Source organism: Odontesthes bonariensis, chromosome 9, assembly GCF_027942865.1.
Source record: "Odontesthes bonariensis isolate fOdoBon6 chromosome 9, fOdoBon6.hap1, whole genome shotgun sequence".
Classification (NCBI taxonomy): domain Eukaryota; kingdom Metazoa; phylum Chordata; class Actinopteri; order Atheriniformes; family Atherinopsidae; genus Odontesthes; species Odontesthes bonariensis.
The window spans coordinates 6,713,717-6,734,479 of NC_134514.1; the positions used below are offsets into that span (position 1 = coordinate 6,713,717).

Genomic DNA, 20,763 nt, shown 5'->3' on the forward strand with positions numbered 1-20,763 from the left:
GTGATTTTCTGTTGTGTTTTGTGCGAGCTAATACTGGGACAAACTGCGAATATCGTAAAAAGTCCCATCTCTGTTCTTTTAAGAATGTGTAACCTGTTGAAGGATCTGACCTCTGGTTGATCAGACTGCTTCAGGGATTGCCTCAGTCGTGCTATCGCAGTTCTGAAAACCAGAACCCCCGACCTTTTTGTGGTTAAGGTGCTGTGCTCCTCTGAATCAGAAAGCTGTGTTGCATGGGCTCACGGCTCCTTCCAGGAACCCCCAAGGCAAGTCTGTGTCTGGTAAGGGACTAGACAGAAAAGCAATCTTGGGTGACTGGCCATCTTTAAGAACTGCCAGGGAGCTTACAGGCAAATACCCTGGGACTGAGCCTGGTGGAGCCCTGATACACAGTATTGTTGGGTGTCATGGTTTAAACAGAAACTTTCCAAGTGAAAACATTTTAGCTGTGATGAGTTTGGACAATCTAAAACGATCTTTGTTTCTTCACACACATTTTCCGAATTTGATTTGTCAGTGCTTTGTGGAAGCACGAATTAAGATTACATTTATCTTACCAAACTGAGGTGGACGTAGAAGTCAAACCTGAGTGTGTCACCACTTCTAAATTATAGACCTGAATCAAAGCAGTATTTCTTTTTCTTCCATTTTAATAACATGTGTAGTGTCATCCATCTGTTGATCCCATTTCCCTGAAATGAAGAATAAATATTGATTTTTATGCCATAAAAATAAATCAGAAAACACAATGCAGGTGGTCCATACAAGATCCTCCAGGAAATGTATTGAGAAATACACTTGAGAGATTTTATTTTGAAGCACTTGAGTTTTCAGATATCCAGCCTCACTAGATGAACACTGAATACTCATCGATAGCTTTTGATCGTTCTGGATCTAGTTTAGCAACTTCTGATCCAACCGCATACCTCTCCATCCCATAAATTCTGTTAAAGCTTTTGACACGTCCTCCACTGTCTGGAACAACCAAGCCACAGCAGGGCTGAGTCTGAAACCCAAGATGACCGTCTCCGGTTTCTCACTGTTGTTTAACGGAGTGGTCACCTCCATGTTGTGACCTTGTCTTAGACATCTGCCTGCTAGAGAAGCGGCGCCAGAAACTCTGCTGTTAATTAATTCACTATTGTCTGCTCTGCTCCGTATGCTGGCAACTGGGGGATCACATAACACATGAATTTACTGCCTTCCAGATTCTTTCCTGGTTATCTGGCTATTTGTCTGTAGTCATCTCAGCAAGCTTCAAGGCAATATTAAACGCATCAAATATAAAACTGACAAATGAACATTTGTCCAAGTTAAATATACTTTAAATACAGGTCAAAATAGATACAAGGTGTATATGTTAGGCACTATGTAGAGTAGTTACTAGCAGAAAACTTATAACAAGTCACATGTGTATCACACAGCTTGAAAGTTGGATAATCATCCCAAATAAAAGGATGACTAAGTATGATATATCCGTCTCATTTGTCTAATCTTTATTCTCTTTATCTACTTTCAGCAATTGTGTGAAAAAGACTGATTTCATTTTAAGTTCATTTGTCAATTCTGAAAGGATTAAATCATTTTAAGCACTAAAATATTATAAAAGTCTTCAACTTTTCAGGTTGTACCTTTGTACCATGATTTGGTTTTGTTTTAGGCAGACTCCAGCATCATCAGAGTAAAGGTCACTGTAGAGCAGATCCCTCCCCCGCTGAATTGTATGCATGCATTAGTGTTTACTCCCCACTTCAGCAGTATTTCCAACTATATTTGAGCTTACAGGCCTCCTGAGGTCTACCACAGAGGTTTTTGGTCAACTCCTGAATTAGGCATGATGGAGGGAGGTAAGGGCCAGTGCAAGGTCCGCCCTGCCTCCTCTGCTCATTTCTTACATTGCAAAAGCACACCCCACCTACTGGCGGTTTGTGCCAAAGAAAGATTCAACTCCATCGTTCCATGTATTGCTTGTTACTGTTCTCCATCCACTGTAAAGAAGCTGCCACAGCCACTTTCTTTCATTATTGTCTTCTTATAAATGAAGTCAGTAAACTAGTGTTTTACTGACACTGAATGATATTCTGGGATATTCATCCTGGTCCTTGTCAGTCTACTTATGAGAGGCAATGAGGAGGCATTCCCTGCTGGATGTATATAAAGCACTCAGAGGAAACATTTTCCACCGATCCTGTACTGTTACAGAGGTTGCCATCACAGTAGGGACAGGTTCAAATTTATCCCTTCTTAGTATGTGTTTATGTGCATGCCCCGCCTTCTCTGTGGCCAGAGGCGAGCAGGCAGCTTTGATATTTCCATCTCCCCTTATCCTCCAGGCTGCTGCAACAGCTGTAAAACTTTACTGGTGCTGTGAAACCTCTCACTATTGATCTCTGTTGTCATAGACTCGATATTACCGCAGTGGTTCAGTTTAATACTGCTGGCTTTCTTTTTGCTGTGCAGCCATTTTAGGTCATTATGTTTGTGTCTCACTGAGAGGAATATTAGATTTAGTTGTCTTATATCAGCTGCAAAAATCTCTTACTATTTCCTCCCTACTAACTGCAGTCGTTTTCCTCTATGTCTTCTCTAAATCACCAGAACAAGTTCGGAACAGCTACTTTATTGGTTTGGATGGCTCATTGCGGCTAGTTTTGGCCAATGGCATGGAGGTATCCTTGTACACTGAGCCTCATCTACTGGCTGGGACGGTCAACCCCACAGTCAGCAAGAGGAACGTAACATTGGCTATCGACAATGGCCTTAACTTGGTGGAGTGGAGACAGAGGAAGGAGCAAGCTCGGGGCCAAGTCACTGTGTATGGACGCAGATTAAGAGTAAGTATGCTGTTTTGGCAAGATTGAGCAATGGCTATACGCAGGGGTTTTCATCATTATGCCATTCATACGTGTCTGTTTCCTCATCATCTCTTACCTAAACGATTCGGTAAGGTTTAGACTTGTGCTTAAAGTTGCGGTCGGCAACTTTTTTTTAGTCATATTAGCTTGAACTGTCATGGGATTCTGGAAGTAGAATATTAAATAGGCTGTTTAGGAAAAATAACGAATTCTGTAGCTCCCTCTGAAGCCTGTAATCATGCTTGCAAAAACCGAGCGCTCCCGGCTGTTTTTAACCAATCAAGTTAGGGTGGAGGAATCCTACCTGTCAATCACAGCTTGTGCACACGCTGCTGAGCGTGAGTCTGCCCCAGCTTGTGTGCGCTCACACTGGTGTGAACTCACGTGCACAACCTCGTCCACAGAGGGGGAGGGGTTTGGGGGGCGATTCGGAGCTTGTTAGAGGTTGGGGGAGGGACCTGAAAGTTGTATCAGTTCGAATTTTCCGACTTTAGACTCGCAATTTTGAAAACCTGCCGACTGCAGCTTTAATGGGGGCATATAATGCTTAGAGAGCCTTAAAATATGAGCAGAGACCATCCCCTTGTTTCTTTTCCGCTTGTGTGTTACTAAATGAGCTCTGTAAACTCTTTCCTACACCAAATAAGCCCCGCCCACAAGTGTTGAATAACTCTCTTGAGAATTAGCTGCTGCCTCTGTCCATTGTTATTTACTCGCCAGAGCCACTTCTACGAACTCTAATATTAAAAGGTCTGAGCAATGAGCATGGCGTGACAAAAGCTCTTTCGATAGCTGCGAAAGCAAACACAAGAATCTCTGTGAACTCCAGACATGAGAAACTGGAGACCCAGCGAATTGCTTTTTATTATTTGTATTATTTGTGTTCCCACAACAATAAAAGAAAATCCCCAGATGTGGGATATTACTATGATTGTGGTTAATGTGGTTGACAGTACCATATGTTTACCTCTCTCCTACTCTCTGTTTACTGTACCTTGTGTGTCAATTCAGCTGAATTCCCTATGTAGCTGTTCTTATTTGCATATTTTTCTGTTTTGAATGAGTCTGGAACAGTGGCTGAAATGTGTCTTACCCAGCTGTTACCTGCAAGCCATTTCCTAACCTTTGTAAAATCCTAACTAAAACATTAAAAAAATGTTAAAAATCATCCATCCACAGACGTTAAAGACAACATCTGTGCTGAGATTTTGGCTTTGAGTTATCACTCATAGAACAGGTTAGAAATTACAGTGTTTATTTTCTCACTCTTATTTTATATTACACGTGAGCGCATGTTTAGAAAACTCAAAAGAGGTTCTGAGTATCAGGAGCAGCAGTTTCCCACTTGGATTCAAAGCTGCAGACACTAAAAAATGAACAATCTGTAAAGTTCAGTCATAGCAGCAGACATGATGGAGCTGGATTCATGTCGAGTGGCACTGGAGCTGTAAAACTGACAGTGACATTTATTTATTAATTTATTTTGCCATATACTGATCAAGGTCTTGTTCACACTATGACAAAGTTAAAAAGATACCAAAACCTGTTTTGCCAAACATGCTAGGATTGCTAGGACAGCAAATTGGCAAATGGCATGAAATGAAATAGCCTAACAATAATGCCACAGCTGCACAAAGGGTATAGAGTAAAGAGGTGAAGAGTATAGAAAAAAAAACACCTAATGCAAAGCATTTAAAATGACCCACTGGACATAATTATTAACACAGAGAACACAAATGAAGAAAAAACATGTCCTGCTCGTATTGTTTTCCTTGGCTGTGTAAAGCAAATAGCAACTTTGGTTAAGTTGTCATCCACATTCTTTTAGGCTCTGTTTACATTAATTCATTTCACCATTTCTTCGTGTCGGCGTCTTGCAAACTATTTACATTTACACTGAAACGGGAATCGGCTGATTCGCTAGTCACATGACTAATCAGCCATCACATCACATGATCGCCCTTGCATCTGGAGCATGAGCAACTGCTTTATATTAACAGATTTATCAGGGCTGCTCTGGACATTCGAAAGTTCTCACGCCATTCTTCGGCGACAACAACTTGGTCCACGAAATTGTCCCACCATGCGCTGCTTCTTCCCGGTCTAACCCAAAAGCGGTGCTCCATGTACGGCTTGCGTTGCTGCTGTGGCTGGGTTCTCATTATAAAAGCCGAATAGCTAGAGCTCAGCACTGCGTATCCCCGTTTCTCCCCGTTTACAACTGCTAAAATCAGCATCGTATGCGAATGCTTACGTGGGCTCCGGCGTATTTGAATCCTTCCACCTATGAAGTCGTATTCCAGTATTTTAATGTAAATGGACAGTGCATCCGCGATAGAAACGATATAGAAACAGATTAGTATAAACGGACCCTTAGAGACAACACTGCTAATGGGGAGGTGCCACTTTGTCTGTCACTGGCTGTTCATTTAATGGCCCTGTCGCCCCTTTGCAAGTGAAAGCTTCTAATGTATGTTACAGACAATGGCCCCAGGGGTGAGATAGGAAATGGGAGCAGCCTAATGGCAAAAACAGAGGGGATGAACAGTGCTGGAATCATTGAGCGACCTTGAGTGACATGTCAAGTGATATTACGTGGGTGGCGGGGTGAGAGTGTGGCAATGTGCGGCTGGAGGGGGCAGGCGGGGGGTTGGAATACAAAACAGATACGAAGAGGAGCAAGAGAGGGAATTGTATAGCTCTGATTCACAGATTATGTGTTGATGTGAGAAGGAAAGACAGAAGAAACCAGATCAGTACTATCTGGGTTTACTCTGACTGTGTTACTACACCGTGGATCCACACAGGCATGTGTTTATGGTGTTGCATTTTTCATGTCTGAAGTCTAAACAAGTCATCTGTGGTCCCCACTTTTCCCAGTCTACAATGCCATATGGTTTTTAGGCACCCCCTCGCCTGCATCCCTTTATGACTTACATTAATTCGGCAAAGTAACAGGATCAAAAGAGATGCATGTTAGGAACAAAAAAGACATTTAATTTGGTTACAGTTTGAGATCAAACGCGGCTGTTGTTAATTAACTAAACTGAATTAATTATGATAACTCATTAAAGGCAGTTTCACTTGTAAAATGACAGACTGAGATTGTCTTTTTTTAGACAAAAATCTTTGATATTGATTGGGAGATTAGATGTTGCTATGATGTTTTATGCAGAGAACAGTTAGAAATCTATCATTGCAAACGTGGTGCCCTGCAACGTCTCATTTCCCCCACAGACACACACCTACTTTCTTTCAGATATTCCCCTTAGAGGTGACGTCCAATTTGAAATTATTACCCTTGAGTGGGTTCCTGTTCTCATGGGAACTTTGGTTCGGATTTTTTTATTTTTTCCTTCTGCAGCATGAGTCTTTGGCAAGCCAGAGCTTGGCATGAGGAACTTTTCTGAAAAGAAATCAGGCTTCTGCTGCCTAAAAAAAGAGTCTAAAACACTGAACAGAGAGTTTCAGGAAATGCCAGAGCGGGGGGGGGGGTCTTGGTCTTTAATATACAATAACTTCTATTTAGGACTAAAAGGTAATAATTTCAGTGAAGTCTGACATTTGTGAAAGAATTTGAAAGATAACGAGGGAAAATAGCAACATAGACCCTAATCTTATTTCTACATCAACTGAAGGACCCCCATCCACCTCAGTCTTAGTACTGTTATTACTTATGCATTTCCAAATATCTAAGGATTTCTGCTGCTCGTGATTCTGTTGGTTTTACTGAAAGTAATCCTCTCAATTAGGTATCAGTGCCATTAATTGCCTCTGGTGTAATTGTCCCTTCACAGATGAGAAACCCAAGCGTCCATTTCTCAATGTGAGATTGAAAAAGGGAGGTTTCTTAGTAAGCCCTGTGTGACCTGCTTTGTGGGATGTATCTGGAAAGCAGCCAGAAGTTGCTTTCTGAGCCTCTGTAAGACGTTTTTAAGCCTTGGCAAGCCTTTTACTTAGCCAAATGATAACACACCCAAAGACACATTCTGAAGATTAATAAGGGGAGAAAAAAATGTGATAAATAGCTACAGATTCAGAAGCATAGTTCAGTTATAGCCGTAAACCTCTACAACCCCCATTTTACCTCAAATTACCAGATGATGTGTAAAACAATGGTTTTGTACGGAGATTTGCTCTGATAGTCAGTATAATCCCTTGTCCCCTCTTTAATTTATTTTCCTTTTGTATCCTTTACTTAAAGAGGCTTTTGACTTAATGTTAATAATAGAAATGTTTGTTCATCTTTTTGGCGACAGCACGTGAGCTTCCTGCTAAAGCCGAGACTCCTCAAAGTGATTTGTATGTGCTGTGATCTCAGTGAAGCCAGAGATCAATGTTCTTCGCCAAAGGTGGTTGGTCACATTAGAGAAGAAGAGATTTTTCTATCCTCTTTTACAATTTGCACATCTCTACACACATTAATTATTTTCGGTAAGCAGTAAAAATGAATTTAATGATCAATGTGACTCTACTGTTTCTTCCATGAATAGGCTAATTCCCACTACAACTACTGAATCTTTATACAAACAAAGAAATGTCTTCCTTTTTACATTTTCATTACTTCGGTGGCTCCTGCAGTCCTAAGATAGAGCGCCTCTGTTGAAATTAAATGCTTGGAAAAGAATAATATAGAATAATCACTTGGTGATTAAAGGCTCTTCTTAAGGTTTCACTTCAGAGGAGTTGTGCACAAGTTCCATCCCATCATTTCAAAGCTCTAAACATGTCTCTTCCTTCTTGATGGAGGTCCTTTGTTCAAATTAAATGTTTCTAATTCCGTGCTTCTTCCCCAATAGGTCCATAACAGGAACTTGCTCTCATTGGACTTTGATCGAATCACCAGGACAGAAAAGGTCTATGATGATCACAGGAAGTTCACTTTACGGATCCATTATGATCATGCCGGTCGGCCCACTCTGTGGGCACCAAGCAGTCGTCTGACTGCAGTCAATGTCACCTACTCCAGTGGAGGGCACGTGGCAGGTATCCAAAGAGGAACCATGTCTGTACGCATGGAGTACGATCAGAATGGCAGAATCACTTCCCAGATATTTGCCGATGGGAAATCTTGGACCTACACTTACCTTGAGAAGGTATGAATTGCTGGAGTTTTGATGAAGATTAAATGGTTTAAAGATAAAAATGTAATAAACTTTGAAGAGACACGTTGTAGGAATAAGCTGTGGAGGTGTGTTTGCATAAGAAACTTGACGTGAGAGTTAAGACGGGTTAGAAATGAACTTGTAATTCTCCTGCCGAGTGTGTACTGCACACACAGATATGAGCCAAAATGTAATTAAAAGTGTCTAGAGCCCAGAAGACGCTATACTTTGTTACCTTAGTCTGACAGCAAAGTTCAAGCAGAAATAGCTGTGGTGAAAAAAAACTGAGAGAAATGTCACTTTCTTCTCACTAATTGAAGGAATGAATGTAGGGGAAAGTGAAGAGCTGCTATTCTCCAACTTATACATTTACTATGGAAATGGCAGACAGTCACCTTGTTAATAGTTTACAGAAGTTTTCATCAACTTCTAAGTAATTACTGTAGATGTAGCCAGATACTGTAGCCTTACAGCAGATTTAGAGGCATCATTTATTAGTTCAAGACAGATTAAGATTTTCAGATTTGCTGAGTTGTGAAACATTCAGATCCCACATGCTGTTCAGATCAAATTAGAAATACGAGAAGCAGCTTGTTTGCAACAACATCCCTTGAGGAAATATTAAATTTAGAGGAACATCTCCATTTCTGTGCTTGGAATTAGATTTGTCCTTACTCAGCCTTGCTCCACAGAGTATATTAAAGTTCTGTTATGGGGGGCATGCGATCACACAGTTTTTTTTTTCCAAGTTCCACCATATTGACAAAAAAATTACAGGTAATAACTTTTATCTCCTAAATGTTTCTGTAATTGTTTTACTGGATCACAACTTTGTGTAAATTAATGGTTATTTAGAATCAATTTGCTTTATTTTTATTCCAGACTGTCTGTTCATGTAATAGCAACATATCATATATATTGCCTCCAAAGTGAGGCTTTTAAATAAAATCAATCTTACACTGTATTGATATTTCACAAAGAACACTCTGCTTCCTCCTCTCTTCACAGTCTATGGTGCTGCTGCTCTACAGCCAGAGGCAGTATATCTTTGAATTTGATAAAAATGATCGACTCTCCTCTGTGACCATGCCCAACGTAGCACGGCAGACACTAGAGACATCTCGCTCCATCGGTTACTACAGAAACACCTACCACCCCCCTGAAGGTAACGCTTCAGTGCTCCAAGACTATAGTGAGGATGGCCAGTTGCTGCAGACCACCTACCTGGGCACAGGCCGCAGGGTCATCTACAAATACGGAAAGCTCTCAAAGATGCTGGAAATTCTCTATGACACCACACGCATTGGTTTCTCCTATGATGAGGTGGCAGGAATGTTGAAGACTGTTAACTTGCAGAGTGAAGGCTTCACCTGCACCATCCGCTACCGTCAGATTGGCCCACTGATTGACAGGCAGATCTTCAGATTCAGTGAAGAGGGCATGGTCAACGCCAGATTTGACTACGTCTATGACAACAGTTTCCGAGTCACCAGCATGCAGGCTGTCATTAACGAAACACCGTTACCAATCGACTTGTATCGCTATGATGATGTATCTGGCAAAACAGAGCAGTTTGGCAAATTTGGAGTGATCTATTATGACATAAACCAAATTATAACGACTGCTGTGATGACCCACACCAAACACTTTGATGGTTATGGTCGAGTTAAGGAGGTCCAGTATGAGATTTTCCGTTCACTCATGTACTGGATGATGGTGCAATATGACAACATGGGGCGTGTGGTGGCCAAGGAGCTGAAAGTTGGACCTTATGCCAACACCACACGCTACGCGTATGAGTATGATGCTGATGGGCAACTTCAGGTGGTCTCCATCAATGACAAGCCTCTGTGGAGGTACAGCTATGACCTAAATGGCAACTTGCACCTCCTCAGCCCTGGAAATAGTGCACGCCTCACTCCTCTACGCTATGATATTAGAGACCGCATTACTCGCTTGGGAGATATTCAGTACAGAATGGATGAGGATGGTTTCCTCAAGCAGCGAGGAAATGATTACTTTGAGTATAACTCAGCTGGCCTGTTGACCAAGGTGTACAACAAAGTTAGTGGATGGAGTATCAAGTACCGTTACGATGGCCTGGGCAGGAGGGTGTCCAGCAGAAGCAGCATGGGCCACCACCTCCAGTTTTTCTATGCTGATTTGTCCAGCCCCACTCGGGTCACCCATATGTACAATCACTCCAGCTCTGAGATCACCTCACTGTATTATGACCTACAAGGACATCTGTTTGCCATGGAGTTAAGCAGCGGGGATGAGTTTTATGTGGCATGTGATAACATAGGCACGCCTTTGGCTGTGTTCAGTGGTTCAGGACTCATGATCAAGCAGATCCTCCACACAGCGTTTGGGGAGGTTTACCTTGACACCAACCCCAGTCTCCAGCTCATACTCGGCTACCAAGGAGGACTGTATGAGCCTCTTAGTAAACTGATCCACATGGGCAGACGAGATTACGATGTCCTCGCTGGCCGCTGGACAACACCAGACCATGAGATTTGGAAACGTCTGAACAGCAACCATATTGTGCCATTCAACTTGTACTTGTTCAAGAGCAACAATCCCCTCAGCAATAATGAGGAGACAAAGTGCTACATGACGGGTAAGTTCACTTCACACACCCAAGATTCACAGTAGTGAGATGGCTGACTTTGAAAAATGAATCATTTAAATGAAAAGTGCAGTTATACTGGATAAACCATAACAAATAGGTGTCTAAAAGTATTGCAACCAAGTTTCGTTTAAAACGACAGCTGCCATTATCTGCAATAAAGCTAGTTGTTTTCTAAGACTCATTGCAAGCTTTTGGGAAGTATGTGTTTTACATGGTTGTACTGCAGTCACATAACAGAATCCTATGATTAGGACTTTCCATCTGGCAATAAGGATAAGACTCATCGCAATTATGACAAAAGATCCGATGAATACGAGATGTAGATTTAATTTTTACAAGAAGATATCCTCAGAATGATTGAAAGAGATGATGTGGTTATCATCCACTTTTCCAGATTGGTCTGAAAAAGAAATATAATCTGTGTCATGAATTATGGAACTTTTATATTAAACATCAAAACGTTAAGCATGATAGTTGAACAGATGAGACATAGACTCTCACAATCTAAAACTACAGGTTTGCAGGTTTTTGCTGCTGCTAAAACAATCATGGATGTATTTAACTACTTGTCACTGTATAAAGGTAGAAGAAGACTCAAAACCTAAACCTTCATTTATGTTTGAAACTGCTTTTGCTTGCAGCAAAGAAATTATTTATATTTTTCTATTATTTGTATTCTAAAGAACAAGCCTCAGTTGGAGCAACAGACCCTTCATGAATTAAATTGAAAAGCAGTGTGGCTAGTAGGTTTTAAAGAGCTCCCTCGCTGAGAATCTGAGATGGGGCGTATGTGTGTGTGTGTGTGTGTGTGTGTGTGTGTGCATTTATTCTTGTGCATGTATCCAGTGGCTATCATTTTAAAAGTGCTCAAAGGGAACAGAGTTGTTCGGCAAAGCCCTCTTGGTTGTTGAACACTCAGATCTTTCCCAGAAATACTCCTTTTTTTGTGGTAGGGGGGAGGTAAATGGCAGTGAAAGCACCCCAGTGGGGAAGGAAAACACAATGGATCCATACAAACCTTAGCCGGGGCCAGTTGTATCAACCTCTTCTTTTGGAAGGGAAATTACACTGTTAACAGAACTCTGTGAATATTTTGCAATAAAAACAATCATCTCAGTCAGATCTTCTTCATAAATGTGTTATCTAATTCTCTGCATTACTTCAGCATTTTTGTTAACTCGATAATGGATATATGAATGTTTTATTTTATTTACTTTTTACCCTTTATTTATTTAACTGAAGGGTAAAATCCAATTAGACAAAAGGTGTGCAATCAATTTAATGGAATAGAAATGGTAGGTTTATTCTTATTGTATGCTTTTTCAAAGTAGACTTAACTAATTGGATTTTACAGAATGTAGACACACCGAGAGGTAAAATATAGGCAATTTCCGCTCAGGTGGCATCCAGCCTTCGACGTCTTTCTGTTCAACAAAGCCATTTAGCCGCCTGCCTATCAGAATACCGTTGAGCTTCACAATCCTCCATTAGGGGCTGACTGGCATTTGAATGCTAAACAGACCAGTAGATACATTTTAGTGGGTCTACCTCAATTGTGATTGATGACACTGACATTTACATTCCTTTCACTAAATTACCAGGGTCCTTTCATTGTCCTCAAGCAAATTCTTATTTAAAAAATCAGGTGCTTTGTCAGGTGCCACAATGTGGCAGTGCCAGCCTGTGACAAACCTGCCCCCCAGGTGTCACAGCAATGATTCTGCTGTCCATAACAGGGGAGAGATGCAAATGGCTCAGTTTTAATGGGTTTTTGCTTCCTGCCATGGCTGGAACCTTCTCTGTGGTACTCAGAATTATTGACAGCATTTTACAGCGGATTGCAGCAGCACCTACAACCACAGTATTTTTGGCTGTGTTTTGATGGACCACGTTATTATTAGTATTGCAAGGATATAAATTTTAAACATGTCACTTTCTCTCTTCCCATCTCATTAGAGAAATATTACTGTAAAAGAACCTGCTAAGTGTTAAAAATATCTGATGTTGACGTCTCTGGTGACATGAAATTACAGAATGTAATTATCAGCACAGCAGATGCTCTCAGATGTCGTTTGTGGGACCCAGCTGTGGGCCATTAGTGTGGCACCTGCAGGAGTGGACATGAGTCATTACCACCACCTCAAGTGTTTCGGATAGCTTGTTCACTTTTACAAACAAATCATGTGCTCCTCCAGATATAGAAGTCTTAAGAAGACCTCCACTCAACCACAAAATTTCAACTGTTTCAAATGATTCAATCAGTGTTTTCCATGGTTTGTCTCAGTCCAGCAATGGTTGTGTCTGTTAATAGTATTTATGTGCATCCATGTTTTGACTCCTCCCTTACAGATGTGAACAGCTGGTTGGTGACCTTTGGCTTCCAGCTGTACAACGTTATCCCTGGTTATCGTAAACCAAGCACAGAGACCATGGAGCCATCCTACGAGTTAGTCCGCACCCAGATCAAGACACAGGAGTGGGATAGCACCAAGGTAGCCGCTCATCTATTTCAGCTTTCTTCCTGCCACAGATCATCTTCTACTTCAGTTCCTTTCATTTCCAACATCATTAGCAAACAGGCATGCTCTGTGTAGCCAGATTCCCAAAGGATGTGCCAGCTATCAGGCCAAACATGGCCCAGTGAGCCAGGTCTCTGGCTCTTGTCTTCATCTTGGGGAATGGGGTCAGGCTAAACAGCTCTTGTAATTGTCCTGCCATTAGGGAAATCCAGTCTCCATTCCCTCCACCACTGGCCATTGATTTAATCTCAGTTTTACACTGTTGCCAAGGACTGAAAAGAAGTAGACATGCTCTAATTCTTGCTTTCTATCAGCCCTTTTAAGTTGGCCCCAACTCACTTGAATTATTGAAGAGGCCACTGTTGTTTTCATGCATTTGGTTACAACTAGACAAGTGAACGGCACCCATCAAAGGTACAGATCCACGTTGAAGGACACTTCAGCTGCTGCCTTGATGCTTATTTGCATTAAAATGTTTTCTTCATTTGTAAGCCAAAAAGCTACTGGGACTATATCATACAAGGTCATCCATGACCTTTGATCTGACCAGCCAAACATAACGAGCCCAACCACACCAAGAGGGTATAATAAATCTGAAAGGTGCTGATTTAAAATGTGCCATGAGCACTCTGAGTCTTATTTCCACACTCCTGATTTTTTTTTTCCATCTTGTTTCCACATTGATTTCTGATTTTTTTTATGGATACTTTATAAAAAAAATATCAAATCTTACTTTCAGTTACACACTAGGCTTTCATTTTGCAACATCTGTTTCATGAAATAATTCTTCATAAGACTTCGACTTAAAGCTGCAGTCTGCAAGATTTGTTGTTGTCATACGTAAAGTCCTACTTTTTGGCATTTTAAGAGTTTACATCATCTATCAGAACGCTTGAAGTTGAAAACGGTGACCTCCGTAGTCGCAAAATGCAAGAAATGCTTATTTTTTAACCGAAAAATAAAAAGTTATTCAACTTCCTGTCCCGCCCCTTCAAAACACACGAGAACTCGTGCACGTAGACGTGCACGCCAGATGCGCCTACACGACTCCTCATTCATCAACTCACCTGTCATTTGCGATCATGGAAGACACAGTAAGTAGACTAGCCCGTAATGAAGTTCAATAGTCTAGATAAATAAGCGTGGGGACGAGCCTACCTTGTATCACGCGTGCACAATCGGTGATTGACAGGCAGCAGAGCCCAGCTCGTAAACCTGATTGGTTACCTTTTACCGGTCCGGTCTGCAATTTTGTAAATAAACCTGCTGGCTTTGGAGGGACCTAGCGGGACATATAGGGGACATAGAGAACTCTTTTTTTTTTGTATTGGGGTATTTACTTTCAGAATCCCCGGACAGTTCCAGGCATTATGCTTGAAAAAGAGTTGCAGACTGCAGCTTTAATGTGTCATATCTGAGGTTTAGTTTATATCGTGCTTCCTTCACTAAGAACCACAAAAACCCAGGGCCTCAGTCATATGTTTAGAAACACAGAGACAGACAGACTGAATTTCTCTCAAATGAATAAATCAATAAAAAAAAAATATATATGAAGATTTATTTCTGTTTGTGAGGAAGCTTTTCCTTCAGCACACCTCTGCACTTGCTCCTGTAAATGGAGGAACTGAGATAATTAATCTTTACCTTGTTTACGAGGCGAGGTATGATATTATTATCCACACTTTCTGCCCCTGAAACCATGTTGATCCTCACATGAGATGGCCAGACCAGCCCAGTTAAGTGCAGGGTTCTTTCAAGCATGAATATAACTTTGAAACTACATGTTATATGTCAGTACTTTAATTTCATTCCATTCAGAAGAAAGGTATAGCTGCCTCTCTGTCTCTATCTGTTTAAGCCTCTTTTTTTGCTATGCTGCTCAGTCCACACACAGATTGAAAAATGCCATGAGGGGACAGACAGATGAGGTCTGCGCTCTGTAAGGCTTGTTCTCTCATTCAGAGTTCTGCTGGAGGCTGATTGCACCCCCTGCTATGTGAATGATGCCTCTCTTGGAGTGTCCCGGGAGGCTGTTTCAGTAAAGTGGAGGACATTGCCCTCTGTCCCCCACCGCCCCTGGAACAGCTGAACAGGTCACACGCTGGCACAGTAAACAAACGTGGAGTGGCATGGTGTGAAATATTCCCCCCAAGCCATGATTTCTGAGGAGCCCCAGAGCACATCTGCCTCCTCCCCCTTCATGTGTCTCCCCTTATGTGGTGTCACGTCAAAGAAGAGGCAGGCATGCTGGTCATCACAGCACGCTTTACTCTCCTGAGCCCCACCCAACCCCCCCCAGCCACCCTGTAACTGAGGCACAGAAAGTCAGAATTAGAAAACTGTCATGAAGACTTTGAATGTTACTCATGACAAAACTCCTCAGGATCCTTGCAACCTCATATATTGGATGATGGTATGAAGGCAGAACATCTGAGAGCCTTTTAGTTGTTGCTTACATGCACTCAGGCAACCAACTCACTGTGTGCTGGCCAGTTTCCATTTCACATCATTTTATCATCATCTTTTGATTTTAACATCTTTCTTTCTTCTTGAAGAATATCTCTTGTCAAGTAGTATTAAGACCAAATATCAACTTAGCTTAAGGCCCTTTGGTATCTCTTTTGATGCCTTAAGAAATGAGTTACTCTGTATACACTAGTTACCAACAAATTCTTGTTTCATATTTGGCCCAGCAGAGCTGTCAGAAGACAGCAGTTTCAACCATTTTCAAAATATCATGCCTGTCGCAAATGATCAGACGGATTTGCATTAGCTGACAAACACCTCTGCCTCTACCTTGAATGTCTGTGGTGCGATCACATCTTTAAATTATCATAGTTTCTTCTTTGGCACTCAGAAGCAATTTCTTCCCCTTTTTTTTAAAATAATGTAATAAGGAAGCTTAATAAGAATGATGTCATTTTTGTGTCGTCTTTCAATTTATTAGGAACCTTTAAAAGCTATTTGAGAGGGTTTGAACTTTATTCATTGTTTTCTCCAGTCAGTTCTTTGTATAATGTCAAATCATCATCATTCAGTCCTACATGTTAATACAAAAGACACTCTGTAGCTGTGGCACTGCAGAGATGGTGTTAATGAAGTAGTAGCAATCTCAGTTTTGAAAAGAACGCATCTAAAAGCCAACAGGACTGCTTCGTCGGCAAGGATAAAGGTTACAAGCCAAACGAGTGGTAAATGTTGTGAACAAAATCTTCAAACTGTATTTTTTTAATCAATTTCTCGCTCAGAGAGAAAACAGAAAAGATTGTATCCTGTGTGTGTAGCTGCTGCAGGGGCTGTGACTAAACACTATTGTCTTTCTTCTGCAGTCTCTGTTGGGTGTTCAGTGTGAGGTTCAGAGGCAGCTGAAGGCTTTTGTGAAGCTGGAACGTTTTGGTCAGATCTACAAAGCCAGAAGTGCTGGATGTCCTCAGACCGAGGACAAGAAGATCTTTGCCTCTGGTGGCTCCATTTTTGGGAAAGGTGTGAAATTTGCCATCCGAGACAGCCGCATCAGTACTGACATCATCAGCTTAGCTAATGAGGACGGACGTCGTATGGCTGCAGTGCTTAATGATGCCTTCTACCTTGAAAACCTTCACTTCACTATCATGGGAATGGATACCCACTACTTTGTCAAACTGGGTTCAGTGGAGGGAGATCTGGCCCTCATCGGCATGACTGTGGGCCGCCGCACGCTAGAGAATGGCGTTAATGTGACAGTGTCTCAGGTCAACGCTGTGCTCAATGGCAGGACTAGGCGCATTACTGACATCCAGCTTCAGTACGGCGCGCTGTGTCTGAATACGCGTTATGGCAGCAGTGTGGATGAGGAGAAAACCCGCATTTTGGAGTTGGCCCGGCAGAGAGCTGTCGCCCAGGCGTGGGCCCGGGAGCGCCAGAGACTGAGGGACGGAGAGGAGGGCTCACGGACCTGGACTGAGGGAGAGAAGCAGCAGCTTTTGGGCTCTGGAAAGGTGCAAGGCTACGATGGATACTACGTAGTTTCAGTTGACCAATATCCCGAGCTGGCAGATAGCGTCAACAACATTCATTTCATGAGACAGAGCGAAATGGGCCGAAGGTGACATGAGCACAAGGCTCTCTAGTGAAGGACTCATATGTAGGAAATGGGACTTCTTGCCAAAGACAGTTGTGTACATGACCACGTTTTTTTTTCTTTGACCGTGCTCAACTTGGTTTTTAATATACTCTAAAAAAAAAAAAAAAAAAAAATGGTTGCAATCAGCTGCACTGTATTATTGGAAGAGTGCCCTCCTCCTTCTGACGATTCTTTAACAGTCTTTGCCCTTCAAGTGCGGCTGCTAGAGGATGAAAAATTGTGATGTCTTTGACTTATTTTTGTGACTCCATTTCCTCATCCCTGTTTGTGATTCTGTTCAAAGGAATCTAAGAGGAGTACTGGTAATGCATTATGTTCACTGGCTCACTCTGCTGCCAGACTTGCAGATTGTTATTCACAAGCTTGCTCCATTCTGCCTTTTTTGCGCCTCAGCCAAGGAGATTCCTTCTCTGTTAATCAGTTCTTTTTTATACTTGAAACCTTCATAGCCCCAGTCATCCATAAATAATGAGAGAGATTTATGTTAGCAGTGAAGCCCTTCTTCAAAACCCCAGCTGAACTTGTCAAAGCACCTTCATTTGTGTAATGTCTTGTAATTTTATAAGAGGAGGCTTTTTACCCTTTGTGGTCGTAGCTTGGAAGGTCTCTGTGCACCCGGATTGCGCACGTTGGCCTTTTTTATGAACTACAAAATTAGCTAAATTGCTTAATTGTATAGTAAAGCCAACAAAAGGGTTAAGAGGGCAGTTTTTGATTTGGATTTATTTCATTTCTAACTGGATTTTCTTTTTCAAAGGAAGAAAACATGGGATTAATTGTTCTCTCTCTTTTTTTATAATTTGACTGTGGTCAAACAAGTTGATCATAAAAATACATAAGAGCCAATCCTGTAAGAAAATACTGTGGAATTAATGTCTGTATTAAACAACAAATGGTATTTTACAGGAATGGTTTTGAATTATATATTAGTTTTGTTTTATAAATAGCTATATGAATTAACAGTATAACAAATGTGAATTTAAAAAAATGTGAATTATTGTCCCATCTATTGTTAATTGTTGTACTTGAACAATACTTAAGGGTGTTTGAACACATGGAATAAACTATGGAGGTGGTTTAGTTAAATCAATTACTGTGTACTTCATCAGATCGACTGCATTTTACAGATTTGAATTGTTCAGGGAAGGCACTGTTTGTTCATCAGTGAGCTTAAGTCAGTATTCCGCAACACAGAGTCCAATAAAATAAATATTTTTAAAAAGTAAGGCAAGGAAGGTCAAACCAGTGACTTCAGTCACACGTGCTTCGTTAGCACACTGGCTGCAGAGATAGATAGGCTTTGCATTGTGTTGTAGGTTTCAAAAATGCCTTTGCCCTCAGGGCTGCCTGCAGGTCAGCCTGAAAAGTGCTTTCATTCTCCACAATAGGACTCCACCCGGTCCCATTGCTGGTGGAAATGCATTAGAGCTGCAGGTGCACTAGTTCCCGTTTACAGACGTTTAAAGGTCCTCTATACAAGCCAACCTTGGAAATAACCCACGTGGACACTTTTTAGCTCTCATACATCTGTGCCCCCTCCCAAGCCGTCAGTGGATACTGCAAAGGACAGTTTACTTCTGCTCATTTGAAAAAGTCACGATGTGAAAACTCAAGAGGAGTTGAGACTATTTTGGAAAGTATGACATTCATTTGACTTCTGGTACTTTTTGAACTATGCCAAGCCACTGCACACTTGTTGACTGTCATTTTTCCATCAAACATAAGGACTTGTCTCCGTGTGTGGGGGTGGTGAGAGCACGGTTGAGTGTGTCAAAATGTACAATGATAAAGCAAACAGTACGTGGTTAGTTTTTCTGATGTGGGTTGATTCAGTGACATTTTGTTTCCAAAAAATATATATATGTATGTTCAACATAATATGAATGAAGGATATTTGCATTGTGGAATATTGCACTGAGAACTGTTGCGTCATGAGACTGTATCTTTTTCTAAAGTTTTGGACTCATTTTGAGTTTTGGTTTGTTCTCAACACTGTGTTTTTAGCGCTTCTCTTTGACTGTGTAAATATGAAGACATCAGAGTAAGCTGTAAATAAAATGCAAATGTAGATACCTCTTAGAGCTACATCGGTGACCCTGTGTAGTCTTAAGGTAGAAAAAATAAAGGGAATATTTTGTGTTTATTTTTTTGTCCTTTTGTTTCTGTTGTTTATTTTGTATGTTAAAAAGTATTCTGTTACTTCATACTAAAATCAAACAAATGTTAATCTTACATTCATTTTAATGCGCTCAATTTAGAAATGTTCTTAGTTCATGCATCATACAGAATCTACATTCATTTACATCTTTGAGTGCATTTTATTATAATAAGTCCACCATAATTTGATACAATGACAATGTAATATTGGACATTGAATCATTATTTACTTGAACCAATATGAACCATTATTTAGTTATCCATTAGATTCTCCCATGGACTGAGCATGTGGTTGAACACCAGATCATAAAGTACAGTCTAATGAAAATGTCTTTAAAGCAAATGCATTTATGTGTTATAAGACACGCAAGCATCGAGGGATGCTTTGCAAAACTTTACTGTGAATACACCAGTCAAATGTGAGGACATATCCTTTGATGTTACAAAAGCCACTAGGGGACTGTTTTTAAACTTGATAACTTTATTGAAACAAGTACAGCTCAGGGGGCTAATTCTGCCAGTAGGCGGGATGGTTTGGGAGCCAGTATGTGGTGGAGACATGGGAGCCTGGAACATTTACACTCGCTGCAGGCAGAGCTGAGCACAGTGCCCAGCAGAAAGCACCATGGCCTGTTTTACTGCAGCAGACACCATGCTCTCATTTGTTCTCCTGCACTTTGCTTTAATTTGAGCCAAGGATGCCACTGAGCTCTCTGTGTGAAGGACAAGCATTAGGAAGCTATCACACGCTAATGTTTGCTTCAGCTAGTTTGACTCCCCAAAAGGAAATACTCAATCCGTGGCTCTCATTTTCTTTGAGATAGCCTCAGCCTCCAGCCGCATCGTGCCTCTGGAAAAGAGGATTTCTTTAAAGAGAGAACAGAAAGTGCTGCTTGCAGAGAACCTGTGCAGGATGAATTCAACTACTGCATTGAGTCAAAATGTTCTAAAGCGTGGAGGAATGCAGGCTGTTGGCAGAATCATAATAATGATAACATCACTTCAAATTGTAGCAGAAATGAGGTTGCTATAGAGAGCTTTGATGATGAAAAGGAACATTTATTTTATATTTATTAACGGATAGAATCAGATCCTATACTTCATCATTCACAAAGCCTAATGTTTGAAATGACTATAATTATATGGCATGGTATTCACACTTAACAAATCCATCAAAAAGCATCATGAAATGTTTTTCCTATTTGCCTATAGAGAACAAAATGATGCAGCTAATTTACACACAGCACTGCTCCATCAATGAGTGGCTCGTCATTTTTGCTGTGGAGCAGGGAGAATATTCAGAATTTCACGGTTAATCAATTAAAGCAACAAATTGTGATGGTTACTAATAACAATGAGTTTTTGATTC

At 41.1% G+C, this 20,763-nt stretch overlaps 1 protein-coding gene across 14 annotated transcripts in view; it reads left to right on the plus strand.

The window, feature by feature from the left end:
* tenm4 (teneurin transmembrane protein 4) overlaps positions 1-19,380 on the plus strand; it is a 141,049-nt gene extending 121,669 nt beyond the window's left edge. For all 14 annotated transcript variants that reach the window (XM_075472874.1, XM_075472875.1, XM_075472877.1 and 11 more), the window contains 5 exons: positions 2,599-2,834; positions 7,655-7,951; positions 8,969-10,583; positions 12,945-13,087; positions 16,444-19,380. In XM_075472874.1, coding sequence (XP_075328989.1) covers positions 2,599-2,834; positions 7,655-7,951; positions 8,969-10,583; positions 12,945-13,087; positions 16,444-17,202 — 3,050 coding nt within the window. In that variant the 3' untranslated portion in view covers positions 17,203-19,380. The remainder of the gene's footprint in view (positions 1-2,598; positions 2,835-7,654; positions 7,952-8,968; positions 10,584-12,944; positions 13,088-16,443) is intronic.
* The last annotated feature ends 1,383 nt before the right edge of the window (positions 19,381-20,763 follow it).